This window comes from Squalius cephalus, assembly GCF_949319135.1.
Source record: "Squalius cephalus genome assembly, chromosome: 2".
NCBI lineage: Eukaryota > Metazoa > Chordata > Actinopteri > Cypriniformes > Leuciscidae > Squalius > Squalius cephalus.
Window position 1 is genome coordinate 11833004 of NC_137123.1, and position 19406 is coordinate 11852409.

Here is a 19406-nt window from a genome sequence, read left to right on the forward strand (position 1 = left end):
CCGATTAGAACAAGGAAAATGCTCCACATTGCTCTGTCATCCTAACTGCTGCCAAGCAAACAAAACTAGGAGTACGACCGGTTTAAGATGGCGGCCGCATTTCTCAGTGAGCAGCGGCTAATGTGGCATCTAGTCTCTATATAATATCTATGGTTATAAGCACAACTTCCCACCTCGTACGTACGAACTTCCCAGGAGGACTTGAACGCACCATTATACCCCATACAAGGGCAGACAATAAGCCACACGCATGCGCACGATCTCCCAATAGGTGGAGTTACTCCACCCTGCTACATATATAAAATAGACTGACCCTAATTTGAGAAGAATATCCTAGTTTGTGATATAAAAAATGAAATTAAGCCATCTTCTGCAACATATCTATTTAAAATGTAACATACAAAAGTCTTAACTGTAGATATCTGTGAAATAATCAGAGAATCTGATTACAACGTCTATGTACAATTTATGTATGACACGAGTCAATAATCTGAGTTTGAGGGATGGACGAGACTGTTGGGAATGTTGGGATTATCCATAGTGGGTTGCGTCGATCTGAGAAAAATAGGGAGAAGGGGGAACTAAGGAAATTACACATATAGGCCTATTGTGTGGAAAGTTGTATTTGAATTTGAGGAAGGAAAACAGTGGACTTGGTTTCATATTTCCTCATTAGAATGATGGACAGATAACTTCACTATTATCTCAACACACACAAACTTTTTCTTCAGTCAGTCGTGTTGGGTGATGATCACTGTATATCAGATTATATCAGGTAAGATCTTCTTTCTGCTCATAATGATCCTCATCACTCTCTTTATGTCAAAATCATATATTAATGTGTGTGTGTTACAGTTGTATAGTTATAATTGATTTGTGTGTAGTTATAGTTGAGTAATTTGGGCTTTGACCAGGTCAGGACTCTTACTAACATTTTTAAGGATGAAACTTCATGAATAACCCCAGAGCACTTGTGATGCTTAATTTCTAGGAAAACAACAGAGCATTATTTAATTCGATGACTGATTTGTCTAAACACCAGTGAGGGGTAGGATTAGGGGCGGGGTCAGGGGTTGGTTTAGGGGCGGGGTCAGGGGTTGGTTTAGGGGCGGAGTAAGGGGTAGGTTTAGGGGCGGGGTCAGGGGTTGGTCATTTGTACGAATTAGCCAATAGCCACCTCATAAAATATGAGAAATTTATCAAGTTGTTTCATCCTTTATTGCATTGTGCTTGACAATAACGGTTTTAAAAGTCTAAATTTGAACTCTGCTCCAAAATCAAATGCTGTGGAAGGTTTTACATGTGTGTTTGAAACAAAGAGAAAACAGCTTTTTATAAGTCATGTGTCAATGCAATGGCTAATTTGTTTATTCTCTAACTGTAAAGGAAACTCGTCCTCTGAACTGGTTTGTGGATAAACAGAAATAAACTGACAATGGTTTCCTTACATAAAGGTGAGTAATCTTCTTGTGTTTACAGGTTGGCTCTCATCGACCCAAAAACCTTATGAACTGTGAACGTTTTCTCAGACTCAATCCAACACAATTTCAGTGTTTTTATTTACTTTTTTTTTTCAGGTTTTATAAAAACTCATCCTCTCATCTCTGCTATTCTGTGTAAGTCTAAAAAGTGTTTATTTTTTTAATTTTTTGTCTGTATGCTGATGTAATGAATCAGATCTGGTTTATCCTTCACGTCACTTCACACAGTAAATTCCCCGGTGTTGAATTACCATCGCTCAGTGTTCATAAGGGAAACTCCAGCAGAGTGTTCAAAGAAACACAGAAGAAACTCTTCCTCTCCTCTGCTTTTCCTCTCCTCTGCTCTTCCTCTCCTCTGCTCTTCCTCTGCTCTTTCTCTCCTCTGCTTTTCCTCTCCTCTGCTCTTCCTCTCCTCTTCCTCTCCTCTCCTCTTCCTCTCATCTGCTCTTCCTCTCCTCTGCTCTTCCTCTCCTCTTCCTCTCCTCTGCTTTTCCTCTCCTCTGCTTTTCGTCTCCTCTGCTCTTCCTCTCCTCTGCTTTTCCTCTGCTCTGCTCTTCCTCTCCTCTTCCTCTCCTCTCCTCTTCCTCTCCTCTGCTTTTCCTCTCCTCTGCTTTTCGTCTCCTCTGCTTTTCCTCTCCTCTGCTCTTCCTCTCCTCTGCTCTTCCTCTCCTCTGATCTTCCTCTCCTCTGCTCTTCCTCACCTCTGCCCTTCCTCTCCTCTGCTCTTCCTCTCCTCTGCTTTTCCTCTCCTCTGCTCTTCCTCTCCTCTGCTCTTCCTCTCCTCTGTTCTTCCTCTCCTCTGCTCTTCCTCTCCTCTGCTTTTCCTCTCCTCTGCTTTTCCTCTCCTCTGCTCTTCCTCTCCTCTGCTTTTCCTCTCCTCTGCTCTTCCTCACCTCTGCCCTTCCTCTCCTCTGCTCTTCCTCTCCTCTGCTTTTCCTCTCCTCTGCTCTTCCTCTCCTCTGCTCTTCCTCTCCTCTGTTCTTCCTCTCCTCTGCTCTTCCTCTCCTCTGCTCTTCCTCTGCTCTTTCTCTCCTCTGATCTTCCTCTCCTCTGCTCTTTCTCTCCTCTGTTCTTCCTCTCCTCTGCTCTTCCTCTCCTCTGCTCTTCCTCTGCTCTTTCTCTCCTCTGATCTTCCTCTCCTCTGATCTTCCTCTCCTCTGATCTTCCTCTCCTCTGCTCTTCCTCTCCTCTGCTTTTCCTCTCCTCTGCTTTTCCTCTCCTCTGCTCTTCCTCTCCTCTGCTCTTCCTCTCCTCTGCTTTTCCTCTCCTCTGCTCTTCCTCTCCTCTTTCTCTCCTCTCCTCTTTCTCTCCTCTGATCTTCCTCTCCTCTGCTCTTCCTCTCCTCTGTTCTTCCTCTCCTCTGCTCTTCCTCTCCTCTGCTCTTCCTCTGCTCTTTCTCTCCTCTGATCTTCCTCTCCTCTGATCTTCCTCTCCTCTGATCTTCCTCTCCTCTGCTCTTCCTCTCCTCTGCTTTTCCTCTCCTCTGCTTTTCCTCTCCTCTGCTCTTCCTCTCCTCTGCTCTTCCTCTCCTCTGCTTTTCCTCTCCTCTGCTCTTCCTCTCCTCTTTCTCTCCTCTCCTCTTTCTCTCCTCTGCTCTTCCTCTCCTCTGCTCTTCCTCTCCTCTGCTTTTCCTCTCCTCTGCTCTTCCTCTCCTCTGCTCTTCCTCTCCTCTGCTCTTCCTCTGCTCTTTCTCTCCTCTGATCTTCCTCTCCTCTGCTCTTTCTCTCCTCTGCTTTTCCTCTCCTCTGCTCTTCCTCTGCTCTTTCTCTCCTCTGATCTTCCTCTCCTCTGCTCTTTCTCTCCTCTGCTTTTCCTCTCCTCTGCTTTTCCTCTCCTCTGCTCTTCCTTTGCTCTTCCTCTCCTCTGCTCTTCCTCTCTTCCTCTCCTCTGCTCTTCCTCTCCTTTGCTCTTCCTCTCTTCTGCTCTTCCTCTCCTCTGCTCTTCCTCTCCTCTCCTCTGCTCTTCCCCTCCTCTGCTTTTCCTCTCCTCTGCTTTTCCTCTCCTCTGCTCTTCCTCTGCTCTTTCTCTCCTCTGATCTTCATCTCCTCTGCTCTTTCTCTCCTCTGCTTTTCCTCTCCTCTGCTCTTCCTCTGCTCTTTCTCTCCTCTGATCTTCCTCTCCTCTGCTCTTTCTCTCCTCTGCTCTTCCTCTGCTCTTTCTCTCCTCTGATCTTCCTCTCCTCTGCTCTTTCTCTCCTCTGCTCTTCCTCTGCTCTTTCTCTCTTCTGCTCTTCCTCTCCTCTGCTCTTCCCCTCCTCTGCTTTTCCTCTCCTCTGCTTTTCCTCTCCTCTGCTCTTCCTCTGCTCTTTCTCTCCTCTGATCTTCATCTCCTCTGCTCTTTCTCTCCTCTACTTTTCCTCTCCTCTGCTCTTCCTCTGCTCTTTCTCTCCTCTGATCTTCCTCTCCTCTGCTTTTCCTCTCCTCTGCTCTTCCTCTGCTCTTTCTCTCCTCTGATCTTCCTCTCCTCTGCTCTTTCTCTCCTCTGCTCTTTCTCTCCTCTGCTTTTCCTCTCCTCTGCTCTTTCTCTCCTCTGATCTTCCTCTTCACTCCTCTGAGAGGTGAGCTCAGTGTTGGACAGATCAGTTGTTTTAACTATTCATTAAAGTGAATGGTACAAAGGAGTCATTCGTTTGCGTATCGGATGTGTCATTAGTGGACGTGTAGTCTACGGCACGCATTGTGTGATTATCTCGGCAGTTTATGACATCGCGCAAGATTTGTGTCAAAAACATTTAATCACTGGATAGGCTTTTTCGTTTACTGAAATTGTGGTTAATGTCAGTTGAATGGACGGAACGCTTTTTAGAGAAGATAAGGCGACGTTTTTTTTAGCACAATTCACACCCCACGGTAATTCAGGAGAAAAACATATCCAAATACTCCACATGAAACTGGCCAGAACTGGGGCCTCATTAAATTATGGAATTATTTATTTATTTATTTATTTTAAATAGGCCCATTTGTGAAAAATATATGTAATATTTGAGTTACATAAAAGCTTTTCATTTGTTTTCTTCCTAATTGTCCTTGAAATAGTGGTCAAGAACTTGGGGTCAAGAACACCTCTGCAAGTCACTCACATGCTTTTTTGCATGTTAGGATCCTTTTGGCAGAAATTACTTTTCTTTCTGTTGAAACCTCTAGAATTCCTGAATCATTTGGTCATTCATGCAATAATTTATATTGATACAACTACAATATGATTGATTTATCTGTGTAGAGAAATCACTCTAAACAACAACCACTTCATTTCATTCTGCTCTTCACATAAATCTGCTGTTTGACTTCAGAGGATTTGAAATATGAGACACACATCTTCATATAGATACTGTAGAGCTGCAATGGTGCTTTTTTGTTAGTTTGAACAGAAAGGCTTGAGAGTTTCATAATGTGGAAAAGATGTGTGAGATTAATCATTTATAGGATAGAAAATACAATATTCTGTGAAAGAAAAAGTCATGATGGCAGAACTTTCATTTTTGGGTGAACTATTATTTTAAGTACAAGCTTATATTTATATATGTTTATTTATATTTTATTGTGTCCTAAACATGTTGATTCATTTGTATTTATAATTATTTTTTAGATGTCTTAAGACTGTACTTGGCCTTTTCAACTGTCTCACCGGCGACGACTGCAATAGGTAATGTACACTGAAAAAAATGTTTTGTCATTTCAACCTATAATGTACTTAATCTGGAAACATCTACAATAACTGGTTGAAATGGTGAAATGAAATAAATTATTTAAGATTACAGATTATAACTGATTTCAACCAACCTTAAAAAAACAAGGTTTTATTGAAGCTTAACTGTCAGTAGATGTGAACCTGTGAACCTGTATAGCCAATGAAATAAAGTAACACACACATTGGACAGGAAATAGGCCTATATTAAAATATATATCTTATTCTTCATTCAGTTCTGAACAGAATCAAATTTAACAGATTTTTTAAACGCTTATCAAAATAGAGTAGTGTTACAGCGCTATTATTATCAGAGCATGTGAGCAGAAAGCAGGGAGAGGACGAGTGAACGAGAGGAGAGCGTCATTTACCAGCGTTGCCCAGAACTGCTACACACACCAGCGTTGCCCAGCACTGCTACATACACCATGTTAAAGCTCAGAAGATTTGCAAACAGAAACAAGTCCAGAGAAACTTTCCAGAGCATTTTTAAGCAGACTTTGCTTTTACACACACAGCAGAGAGCACAGCGCACACACACACACACACACACACTCACCATGGAGAGCACACACACACACACATAGATATCATATAAAGACTAGATGTCTTAAGGCGGAGTCACTTCCGGCATCACCGGCGGCCATCTTAGGACAGGACTCTGTGAATTAAGGTGAGTGAGCAGCACGCACACAAATCCTCTTATCTCGCTGAAATCTGGACAGATTTACAAACGGTTTGGTTTCTTACAAACGTTATTAATGTGGCTATAATTCTGAATGCTTAAACATTTTGAACATAAAATCGGTAGAAAATTGAGCAAGTTATGGTTATTTAAAAGTACATGCACCATGTTATGAGTGAGCGAGCACCCTGTCGTAAGATGGCCGCCGTGTGTGGATGTCGAGCTCCATTGGCCAGCAGCGCGGACGAGACATCTAGCCTTTATATGATATCTATGCACACACACACACAGCGGAAAGCACACACACACACACAGTGGAGAGCACACACACACACAGCGGAGAGCACAGCACACACACACACACACACAGTGGAACATGAGCAGTCGCTTTGAGGTTGTGTATCTTCGGAAGTGGAACACACACCTTTTCTTCTTCTTTGTCCTTCAGAGCAGAGGTCCTGTAGCTGAAACGAGTCATGACTACACTGCCCTCTATAGGACTGGTGCAGTCGCAGTGCGCATGTGTCGAATCTGTCCATCCTGAGCTTTAGTGACACTTTTCTGAGCGCCTCGTGTCTGATCTCTTCTCAGCTCAAACACTGACTGTCACTGAGTGAACAACAGATCTCTGTCTCTCTCTCAATAGTGTGCTAGTTTAGAGTCAGACCCGATCAAACCACTGATACAGTGTTGCTGAGGACACTACTAGAATAAAACACTTCACACGCTGCGCAGAAACTCACTTATTTACTGTAAAATAAAATACTGTGCCCGTATTCATAAAGAATCTTGCAAAGAGTAGCTCCTAGTGACAAAATTCTAAGAAAATTCTTAGAAATGTGGGCGTTTACTCTTAAAATTAAAGAAAAAATCCTAGTAAAGAAAAAAGTAATTCAGAAAGCATCTTAACCCTTAAAAGAGGTCTTAAGCTCAAAATTGTAAGGAGTACGGACAAGGACTTTTAAGAGGCTTAAGAGTTTCTTTAGCAGAGGACAACATGGCAGAAAGACGAAGAGGGAGAAGAAATGTGTTGCAGACAATGGATGACAGTGAGTTAATAAGACGCTATAGATTAGATCGTGCAGGGATCATGTTTGTGACTGATCTTATTAGAGACACGCTAACATCTCCGACACAGCGCAGAAATTAAAGTAATCACTACATTAAGATATTTGGCAACTGGGAAAATGCAACAATGCAGAAGTGATGATTTGGGTCTGTCACAACATTCTGTAAGCAGAGTGATCACACAAACAATTACAGCGCTTTCAGAACCTCTTATTGTGTTGCAGTTCATTTCGTTTCAAATACCTTATAGGAAATTAACAGCATGGTAAATAAAAAAAGGATTTATATATACATATATAATGTGTGTGTGTGTGTGTGAGAAAGAGAGAGAGAGAGAGAGAGAGAGAGAGAGAGAGAGAGAATGGTCAAATAGGAAAAACTGCGCATGTTATTTCAAAGTGAAGGCTTAGAATAGACCCTATACTTAAAGGGATAGTTCACTTTGAAATTAATTTCTGATGTTTTAGCTTACCTCAAGGGCATCCAAGATGTAGGTGTCTTTGTTTCTGCAGTAGTTTCAATTTTGATATTTTTAGGTCAAACCGTTCTTGTCTGTCAGTCATATAAAAATATAGTATATGAAGTCCAAAGTAGTCGATTGCCGAGTTCACGCGCGTGATCATAGGTAACTAAACCTATGCGTGTGAACTCGGCAATCGACTACGTTGGACTTCAACCGAAAAACAGGATGTATACAGGTATTTGTGCTGGCTTAAATAACATCATTTTTATACATATCTTTCACATCTACTGAAAGAGGGATGAATGAGAGATGAAAGACAGATGAATGAGAGATGAATGAGAGATGAAAGACAGATGAATGAGAGATGAAAGACAGATGAATGAGAGATGAAAGACAGATGAATGAGAGATGAATGAGAGATGAAAGACAGATGAATGAGAGATGAGAGACAGATGAATGAGAGATGAATGAGAGATGAATGAGGGATGAATGAGAGATGAGAGACAGATGAATGAGAGATGAATGAGAGATGAAAGACAGATGAATGAGGGATGAATGAGAGATGAATGAGGGATGAATGAGAGATGAATGAGAGATGAATGAGGGATGAATGAGAGATGAGAGACAGATGAATGAGAGATGAATGAGAGATGAAAGACAGATGAATGAGAGATGAGAGACAGATGAATGAGAGATGAATGAGAGATGAAAGACAGATGAATGAGGGATGAATGAGAGATGAATGAGGGATGAATGAGAGATGAATGAGAGATGAATGAGGGATGAATGAGAGATGAATGAGGGATGAATGAGAGATGAATGAGAGATGAATGAGGGATGAATGAGATGAATGAGAGATGAATGAGGGATGAATGAGAGATGAATGAGGGATGAATGAGAGATGAATGAGGGATGAATGAGAGATTAATGAGAGATGAATGAGGGATGAATGAGAGATGAATGAGGGATGAATGAGAGATGAATGAGAGATGAATGAGGGATGAATGAGATGAATGAGAGATGAATGAGGGATGAAAGACAGATGAATGAGGGATGAATGAGAGATGAATGAGGGATGAATGAGAGATGAATGAGAGATGAATGAGGGATGAATGAGAGATGAATGAGAGATGAATGAGGGATGAATGAGATGAATGAGAGATGAATGAGGGATGAATGAGAGATGAATGAGGGATGAATGAGAGATGAATGAGGGATGAATGAGAGATGAATGAGGGATGAATGAGAGATGAATGAGGGATGAATGAGGGATGAATGAGAGATGAGAGACAGATGAATGAGAGATGAATGAGAGATGAAAGACAGATGAATGAGAGATGAGAGACAGATGAATGAGAGATGAATGAGAGATGAAAGACAGATGAATGAGGGATGAATGAGAGATGAATGAGGGATGAATGAGAGATGAAAGAGATGAATGAGGGATGAATGAGAGATGAATGAGGGATGAATGAGAGATGAATGAGAGATGAATGAGGGATGAATGAGATGAATGAGAGATGAATGAGGGATGAATGAGAGATGAATGAGGGATGAATGAGAGATGAATGAGGGATGAATGAGAGATGAATGAGAGATGAATGAGAGATGAATGAGGGATGAATGAGAGATGAATGAGAGATGAATGAGAGATGAATGAGGGATGAATGAGAGATGAATGAATGAGAGATGAATGAGGGATGAATGAGAGATGAATGAGAGATGAATGAGGGATGAATGAGAGATGAATGAGGGATGAATGAGAGATGAATGAATGAGAGATGAATGAGGGATGAATGAGAGATGAATGAGAGATGAATGAGGGATGAATGAGGGATGAATGAGGGATGAATGAGGGATGAATGAGAGATGAATGAGGGATGAATGAAGGATGAATGAGAGATGAATGAGGGATGAATGAGAGATGAATGAAGGATGAATGAGAGATGAATGAGAGATGAATGAGGGATGAATGAGGGATGAATGAGGGATGAATGAGGGATGAATGAGAGATGAATGAAGGATGAATGAGGGATGAATGAGGGATGAATGAGAGATGAATGAGGGATGAATGAGGGATGAATGAAGGATGAATGAGAGATGAATGAGGGATGAATGAGGGATGAATGAGGGATGAATGAGAGATGAATGAGGGATGAATGAGAGATGAATGAGGGATGAATGAGAGATGGATGAATGAGAGATGAATGAGGGATGAATGAGAGATGAATGAGGGATGAATGAGGGATGAATGAGAGATGAATGAGGGATGAATGAGGGATGAATGAGGGATGAATGAGAGATGAATGAGGGATGAATGAGAGATGAATGAAGGATGAATGAGGGATGAATGAGGGATGAATGAGAGATGAATGAAGGATGAATGAGGGATGAATGAGGGATGAATCAGAGATGAATGAGGGATGAATGAGAGATGAATGAAGGATGAATGAGGGATGAATGAGAGATGAATGAAGGATGAATGAGAGATGAATGAGGGATGAATGAGAGATGAATGAGGGATGAATGAGAGATGAATGAGAGATGAATGAGGGATGAATGAGAGATGAATGAGGGATGAATGAGAGATGAATGAATGAGAGATGAATGAGAGATGAATGAGGGATGAATGAGAGATGAATGAGGGATGAATGAGAGATGAATGAGGGATGAATGAGGGATGAATGAGGGATGAATGAGAGATGAATGAGGGATGAATGAGAGATGAATGAGAGATGAATGAGGGATGAATGAGGGAATGAGGGATGAATGAGGGATGAATGAGAGATGAATGAGGGATGAATGAGGGATGAATGAGAGATGAATGAGGGATGAATGAGGGATGAATGAGAGATGAATGAGGGATGAATGAGAGATGAATGAGAGATGAATGAGGGATGAATGAGAGATGAATGAGGGATGAATGAGAGATGAATGAGAGATGAATGAGGGATGAATGAGATGAATGAGAGATGAATGAGGGATGAATGAGAGATGAATGAGGGATGAATGAGAGATGAATGAGGGATGAATGAGAGATTAATGAGAGATGAATGAGGGATGAATGAGAGATGAATGAGGGATGAATGAGAGATGAATGAGAGATGAATGAGGGATGAATGAGATGAATGAGAGATGAATGAGGGATGAAAGACAGATGAATGAGGGATGAATGAGAGATGAATGAGGGATGAATGAGAGATGAATGAGAGATGAATGAGGGATGAATGAGAGATGAATGAGAGATGAATGAGGGATGAATGAGATGAATGAGAGATGAATGAGGGATGAATGAGAGATGAATGAGGGATGAATGAGAGATGAATGAGGGATGAATGAGAGATGAATGAGGGATGAATGAGAGATGAATGAGGGATGAATGAGGGATGAATGAGAGATGAGAGACAGATGAATGAGAGATGAATGAGAGATGAAAGACAGATGAATGAGAGATGAGAGACAGATGAATGAGAGATGAATGAGAGATGAAAGACAGATGAATGAGGGATGAATGAGAGATGAATGAGGGATGAATGAGAGATGAAAGAGATGAATGAGGGATGAATGAGAGATGAATGAGGGATGAATGAGAGATGAATGAGAGATGAATGAGGGATGAATGAGATGAATGAGAGATGAATGAGGGATGAATGAGAGATGAATGAGGGATGAATGAGAGATGAATGAGGGATGAATGAGGGATGAATGAGAGATGAATGAGAGATGAATGAGAGATGAATGAGGGATGAATGAGAGATGAATGAATGAGAGATGAATGAGGGATGAATGAGAGATGAATGAGAGATGAATGAGGGATGAATGAGAGATGAATGAGGGATGAATGAGAGATGAATGAATGAGAGATGAATGAGGGATGAATGAGAGATGAATGAGAGATGAATGAGGGATGAATGAGGGATGAATGAGGGATGAATGAGGGATGAATGAGAGATGAATGAGGGATGAATGAAGGATGAATGAGAGATGAATGAGGGATGAATGAGAGATGAATGAAGGATGAATGAGAGATGAATGAGAGATGAATGAGGGATGAATGAGGGATGAATGAGGGATGAATGAGGGATGAATGAGAGATGAATGAAGGATGAATGAGGGATGAATGAGGGATGAATGAGAGATGAATGAGGGATGAATGAGGGATGAATGAAGGATGAATGAGAGATGAATGAGGGATGAATGAGGGATGAATGAGGGATGAATGAGAGATGAATGAGGGATGAATGAGAGATGAATGAGGGATGAATGAGAGATGGATGAATGAGAGATGAATGAGGGATGAATGAGAGATGAATGAGGGATGAATGAGGGATGAATGAGAGATGAATGAGGGATGAATGAGGGATGAATGAGGGATGAATGAGAGATGAATGAGGGATGAATGAGAGATGAATGAAGGATGAATGAGGGATGAATGAGGGATGAATGAGAGATGAATGAAGGATGAATGAGGGATGAATGAGGGATGAATCAGAGATGAATGAGGGATGAATGAGAGATGAATGAAGGATGAATGAGGGATGAATGAGAGATGAATGAAGGATGAATGAGAGATGAATGAGGGATGAATGAGAGATGAATGAGGGATGAATGAGAGATGAATGAGAGATGAATGAGGGATGAATGAGAGATGAATGAGGGATGAATGAGAGATGAATGAATGAGAGATGAATGAGAGATGAATGAGGGATGAATGAGAGATGAATGAGGGATGAATGAGAGATGAATGAGGGATGAATGAGGGATGAATGAGGGATGAATGAGAGATGAATGAGGGATGAATGAGAGATGAATGAGAGATGAATGAGGGATGAATGAGGGAATGAGGGATGAATGAGGGATGAATGAGAGATGAATGAGGGATGAATGAGGGATGAATGAGAGATGAATGAGGGATGAATGAGGGATGAATGAGAGATGAATGAGGGATGAATGAGGGATGAATGAGGGATGAATGAGAGATGAATGAGGGATGAATGAGAGATGAATGAGAGATGAATGAAGGATGAATGAGGGATGAATGAGGGATGAATGAGAGATGAATGAAGGATGAATGAGGGATGAATGAGGGATGAATCAGAGATGAATGAGGGATGAATGAGAGATGAATGAAGGATGAATGAGGGATGAATGAGAGATGAATGAAGGATGAATGAGAGATGAATGAGGGATGAATGAGAGATGAATGAGGGATGAATGAGAGATGAATGAGAGATGAATGAGGGATGAATGAGAGATGAATGAGGGATGAATGAGAGATGAATGAATGAGAGATGAATGAGAGATGAATGAGGGATGAATGAGGGATGAATGAGAGATGAATGAGGGATGAATGAGAGATGAATGAGGGATGAATGAGGGATGAATGAGGGATGAATGAGAGATGAATGAGGGATGAATGAGAGATGAATGAGAGATGAATGAGGGATGAATGAGGGAATGAGGGATGAATGAGGGATGAATGAGAGATGAATGAGGGATGAATGAGGGATGAATGAGAGATGAATGAGGGATGAATGAGGGATGAATGAGAGATGAATGAGGGATGAATGAGAGATGAATGAGAGATGAATGAGGGATGAATGAGAGATGAATGAGGGATGAATGAGAGATGAATGAGGGATGAATGAGGGATGAATGAGAGATGAATGAGGGATGAATGAGGGATGAATGAGGGATGAATGAGAGATGAATGAGGGATGAATGAGAGATGAATGAGAGATGAATGAGGGATGAATGAGGGATGAATGAGAGATGAATGAGGGATGAATGAGGGATGAATGAGGGATGAATGAGGGATGAATGAGAGATGAATGAGGGATGAATGAGGGATGAATGAGAGATGAATGAGGGATGAATGAGAGATGAATGAGGGATGAATGAGGGATGAATGAGAGATGAATGAGGGATGAATGAGAGATGAATGAAGGATGAATGAGGGATGAATGAGAGATGAATGAAGGATGAATGAGAGATGAATGAGGGATGAATGAGAGATGAATTAGAGATGAATGAGGGATGAATGAGGGATGAATGAGAGATGAATGAGGGATGAATGAGGGATGAATGAGGGTTGAATGAGAGATGAATGAGAGATGAATGAGGGATGAATGAGAGATGAATGAGGGATGAATGAGGGATGAATGAGAGATGAATGAGGGATGAATGAGGGATGAATGAGAGATGAATGAGGGATGAATGAGAGATGAATGAGAGATGAAAGAGATGAATGAGAGATGAATGAGAGATGAATGAGAGATGAATGAGGGATGAATGAGAGATGAATGAGAGATGAATGAGGGATGAATGAGAGATGAATGAGGGATGAATGAGGGATGAATGAGAGATTAATGAGAGATGAATGAGAGATGAATGAGGGATGAATGAGAGATGAATGAGGGATGAATGAGGGATGAATGAGGGTTGAATGAGAGATGAATGAGAGATGAATGAGGGATGAATGAGAGATGAATGAGGGATGAATGAGGGATGAATGAGAGATGAATGAGAGATGAATGAGGGATGAATGAGGGATGAATGAGAGATGAATGAGGGATGAATGAGAGATGAATGAGAGATGAAAGAGATGAATGAGAGATGAATGAGAGATGAATGAGGGATGAATGAGAGATGAATGAGGGATGAATGAGGGATGAATGAGAGATGAATGAGGGATGAATGAGAGATGAATGAGGGATGAATGAGAGATGAATGAGGGATGAATGAGAGATGAATGAGAGATGAATGAGGGATGAATGAGAGCTGAATGAGAGATGAATGAGGGATGAATGAGAGATGAATGAGAGATGAGTGAGGGATGAATGAGAGATGAATGAGGGATGAATGAGAGATGAATGAGAGATGAATGAGAGATGAATGAGGGATGAATGAGAGATGAATGAGAGATGAATGAGGGATGAATGAGAGATGAATGAGGGATGAATGAGAGATGAATGAGGGATGAATGAGAGATTAATGAGAGATGAATGAGAGATGAATGAGGGATGAATGAGAGATGAATGAGAGATGAAAGATCCCTCGTGATCCCTCATCTCTCGTTCATCTCTCGTTCATCTCTCATTCATCTCTCATTCATCCCTCTTTCATCCCTCATTCATCTCTCATTCATCCCTCATTAATCTCTTGTTCATCTCTCATTCATCTCTCATTCATCTCTCATTCATCCCTCTTTCATCCCTCATTCATCCCTCATTCATCTCTCATTCATCCCTCTTTCATCCCTCATCAATCTCTCGTTCATCTCTCATTCATCTGTCTTTCATCCCTCGTTCATCTCTCGTTCATCTCTCATTCATCTCTCATTCATCTCTTATTCATCCCTCTTTCATCCCTCATTCATCTCTCGTTCATCTCTCATTCATCTCTCGTTCATCCCTCATTCATCTCTCATTCATCCCTCATTCATCCCTCATTCATCTCTCATTCATCTGTCTTTCATCCCTCATTCATCCCTCATTCATCTCTCATTCATCTCTCGTTCATCTCTCATTCATCTCTCTTTCATCCCTCGTTCATCCCTCATTCATCTCTCGTTCATCTCTCATTCATCTGTCTTTCATCCCTCATTCATCCCTCATTCATCTCTCATTCATCCCTCTTTCATGAGAGATGAGAGATGAATGAGGGATGAATGAGAGATGAATTAGAGATGAATTAGAGATCTCATTCATCCCTCAATGAGAGATGAATGAGAGATGAAAGATCCCTCGTGATCCCTCATCTCTCGTTCATCTCTCGTTCATCTCTCATTCATCTCTCATTCATCCCTCTTTCATCCCTCATTCATCTCTCATTCATCCCTCATTAATCTCTTGTTCATCTCTCATTCATCTCTCATTCATCCCTCTTTCATCCCTCATTCATCCCTCATTCATCTCTCATTCATCCCTCTTTCATCCCTCATTAATCTCTCGTTCATCTCTCATTCATCTGTCTTTCATCACTCGTTCATCTCTCGTTCATCTCTCATTCATCTCTCATTCATCTCTTATTCATCCCTCTTTCATCCCTCATTCATCTCTCGTTCATCTCTCATTCATCTCTCGTTCATCCCTCATTCATCTCTCATTCATCCCTCATTCATCCCTCATTCATCTCTCATTCATCTGTCTTTCATCCCTCATTCATCCCTCATTCATCTCTCGTTCATCTCTCATTCATCTCTCTTTCATCCCTCGTTCATCCCTCATTCATCTCTCGTTCATCTCTCATTCATCTGTCTTTCATCCCTCATTCATCCCTCATTCATCTCTCATTCATCCCTCTTTCATCCCTCATTAATCTCTCGTTCATCTCTCATTCATCTGTCTTTCATCCCTCGTTCATCCCTCGTTCATCCCTCGTTCATCTCTCGTTCATCTCTCGTTCATCTGTCTTTCATCCCTCGTTCATCTCTCGTTCATCTCTCATTCATCTCTCGTTCATCTCTCATTCATCTCTTATTCATCCCTCTTTCATCCCTCATTCATCTCTCGTTCATCTCTCATTCATCTGTCTTTCATCCCTCGTTCATCCCTCGTTCATCCCTCGTTCATCTCTCATTCATCTCTCATTCATCCCTCATTCATCTCTCATTCATCCCTCTTTCATCCCTCGTTCATTTCTCTTTCATCTCTCATTCATCCCTCATTCATCTCTCGTTCATCTCTCGTTCATCTCTCGTTCATCTCTCGTTCATCCCTCGTTCATCTCTCGTTCATCTCTCGTTCATCTCTCGTTCATCCCTCATTCATCTCTCATTCATCTCTCGTTCATCTCTCGTTCATCCCTCATTCATCTCTCATTCATCTCTCGCTCATCCCTCATTCAACTCTCATTCATCTCTCATTCATCCCTCATTCATCTCTCGTTCATCTCTCATTCATCTCTCGTTCATCCCTCATTCATCTCTCATTCATCTCTGATTCATCTCTCGTTCATCCCTCATTCATCCCTCATTCATCCCTCATTCATCTCTCATTCATCCCTCATTCATCCCTCATTCATCTCTCATTCATCTTTCGTTCATCCCTCTTTCATCCCTCATTCATCCCTCATTCATCTCTCATTCATCTGTCTTTCATCCCTCATTAATCCCTCATTCATCTCTCGTTCATCTCTCGTTCATCCCTCGTTCATCTCTCATTCATCTCTCATTCATCTCTCATTCATCCCTCATTCATCCCTCGTTCATCTCTCGTTCATCCCTCGTTCATCCCTCATTCATCTCTCGTTCATCTCTCGTTCATCTCTCATTCATCTCTCATTCATCCCTCGTTCATCTCATTCATCTCTCATTCATCCCTCATTCATCCCTCATTCATCTCTCATTCATCTCTCATTCATCCCTCGTTCATCCCTCGTTCATCTCTCATTCATCTCTCATTCATCCCTCTTTCATCCCTCATTAATCCCTCATTCATCTCTTATTCATCCCTCATTCATCCCTCATTCATCCCTCATTCATCTCTCATTCATCTCTCATTCATCCCCCATTCATCTCTCGTTCATCTCTCATTCATCTGTCTTTCATCCCTCATTCATCTCTTTCATCCCTCATTCATCTCTCATTCATCTCTCATTCATCTGTCTTTCATCCCTCGTTCATCCCTCATTCATCTCTCGTTCATCTCTCGTTCATCCCTCATTCATCTCTCATTCATCTCTCATTCATCTCTCATTCATCTGTCTTTCATCCCTCGTTCATCCCTCATTCATCTCTCGTTCATCTCTCATTCATCCCTCGTTCATCCCTCGTTCATCTCTCATTCATCTCTCGTTCATCTCTCATTCATCTCTCATTCATCTGTCTTTCATCCCTCGTTCATCTCTCATTCATCTCTCATTCATCCCTCATTCATCTCTCTTTCATCCCTCATTCATCTCTCGTTCATCCCTCATTCATCTCTCATTCATCTCTCGTTCATCCCTCATTCATCTCTCATTCATCCCTCATTCATCTCTCGTTCATCCCTCATTCATCTCTCATTCATCTCTCGTTCATCCCTCATTCATCTCTCATTCATCTCTCAATCATCCCTCATTCATCCCTCATTCGCTCTGTATGGATGAGCATGGCCTGTTATGATTGGCCGGATTAAAAACACATCTAATGGGATAATCTTTTTTTCTTCCATCCTTTTATTTTGGGTTAAAAAACAACCCAAAATATTTACACACAAATTCATGGTGATTTACTAATATGAGACAATTTGCAAATGCAAGAAATGTAGAATAAAAAAAAAAAAAAAAGACAAAAAAAAAAAACTGTTTCAAAATTATCAAAAATAATCAAAAAAATTATAATTTGTGAATATCAATTCGGTTATGCATTTGGGAATTGTATTTTGTGAATATATTTATATCGAGACTATAACTTCGTACTGGTGTTTTCCTAATATATATATATATATATATATATATATATATTTATACCATGGGCTGTTTAAATACTCGATTCTGATTGGCTGGAAGGTGTGCAGTAAAACCGTTTAATGCACAGGTAGTTCCAGTCAGTTTGATTACAGTTCGAAATTAATCCGCTACATTGGTAACCATAGTAACACAGATACACTTGCAAGCAGAGTGAGAGACGCATATGAAAACGTTTAGGTAGGCTTAAGCAACGAGGGGACTGTAGCTGCTAGACTTTAAAGAAGAGATCGACGCACACAGGTAACGTTAACTCGTGCACGCATCTCTCTCTCTCTCTCTCTCTCTCTCTGTTCCTTCTCCTTCAGTTCTCTGTCTCTCTCTTTTAATAATGAATTTAAATAAATGTGAATTCATTCAAATAAAAGCAATCCGATGGCTCTACTTTATTTAAAGCAGACGGAGTGCAAGAACTGACGAGCCTAAACTTAAGAAATAACCGTCATTTTTACACGTCTGTTAAAAAATTACACTGTAAACATCAGTTACAGCTTTAACTTATTTAAAGTTTATCCGCTTCGCGTCGGGTGGTTCTTCGCCTCTACGTCGTGCATTAAAATTCTTTAATGCATGGCTAGCCGTGGATTATCCCTTACATATATATATATATATAGAATTTATAATACATAATATATGTATAATGCAGTATATATAATTTGTTTTCATGAACATTTATATTTAGACTATGACTTCATATTGGTGTTTTCATAAGTTTATCTCTCTGCAGACCCCTGCTACAACTACACTGTGCTGGACAATCCATGGAGATCCATCAGTAATACATATGCTTCAGTCAGAAACTGTGACACGTCTGTCTCCTGGAGCGGCTGGTATCGTCTCTTCATTAACAACACTAGCGCTCATATCCCAGACACATGTGTTGAGAGGTACAGCTGTGGCACTAATATCCCACTGTGGATGCGTGGTGGACACCCAACAGAAACAGATGGAGTCGTCACTCGAGATGTCTGCGGTCACTGGGTTGGTTACGCTGGGAGTTACTGCTGCTATTTTGGGTCTTTTCCCATTAAAGTCAAAGCCTGTCCAGGCAGTTATTATGTCTATGAGCTGGTTAGTCCGAGTGTCTGTGATTCAGCATACTGTGCAGGTAATTATATTCACATGAGCTCTTTCTACACACTCATGATATTTGTGTCTCTGTTCATTAATCACTATTCATCCAAACTTTCAGACACTGGCAGCATTAACACCAGCCCTACAACTGCCACACCAGTGACCATCTCACCTGGTAATGTTACACACTGTGTCTCTATTGGCTTATTTTCTGAGTGCTTTCTAATGTATGTAGGCTACAGATCAGAGCTGCATTTCCCAAAAGCATCGAACAACACCAATGGTCTCTGTGTCACTGGATAGATGTGTGTGTGTGTCAGAAGAATGAAATATTTACTGCATCACTATAATTAAATAAAAACGTCAGCTGTTGTTGCCAGTACTTTACTGTAGGAAATACAGTAGCAACATATTGTTGCCTCCAATTGATTCGTTAATCCATACAGTGATTTCTCAGGGTCATTAGTATGTCTTGCTCGTGTGTCAGCGCTATTTAAATAAA

At 41.0% G+C, this 19406-nt stretch overlaps 1 protein-coding gene across 1 annotated transcript in view; it reads left to right on the forward strand.

Moving 5' to 3' along the window:
• Window positions 1-727: 727 nt before the first annotated feature.
• Window positions 728-19406, forward strand: part of LOC307149149 (adhesion G protein-coupled receptor E1-like) — a 65149-nt gene continuing 46470 nt past the window's right edge. The window contains exons 1-6 of the mRNA XM_079855266.1: window positions 728-775; window positions 1387-1454; window positions 1578-1616; window positions 5067-5123; window positions 18558-18938; window positions 19023-19079. Coding sequence (XP_079711392.1) covers window positions 1436-1454; window positions 1578-1616; window positions 5067-5123; window positions 18558-18938; window positions 19023-19079 — 553 coding nt within the window. The 5' untranslated portion in view covers window positions 728-775; window positions 1387-1435. The remainder of the gene's footprint in view (window positions 776-1386; window positions 1455-1577; window positions 1617-5066; window positions 5124-18557; window positions 18939-19022; window positions 19080-19406) is intronic.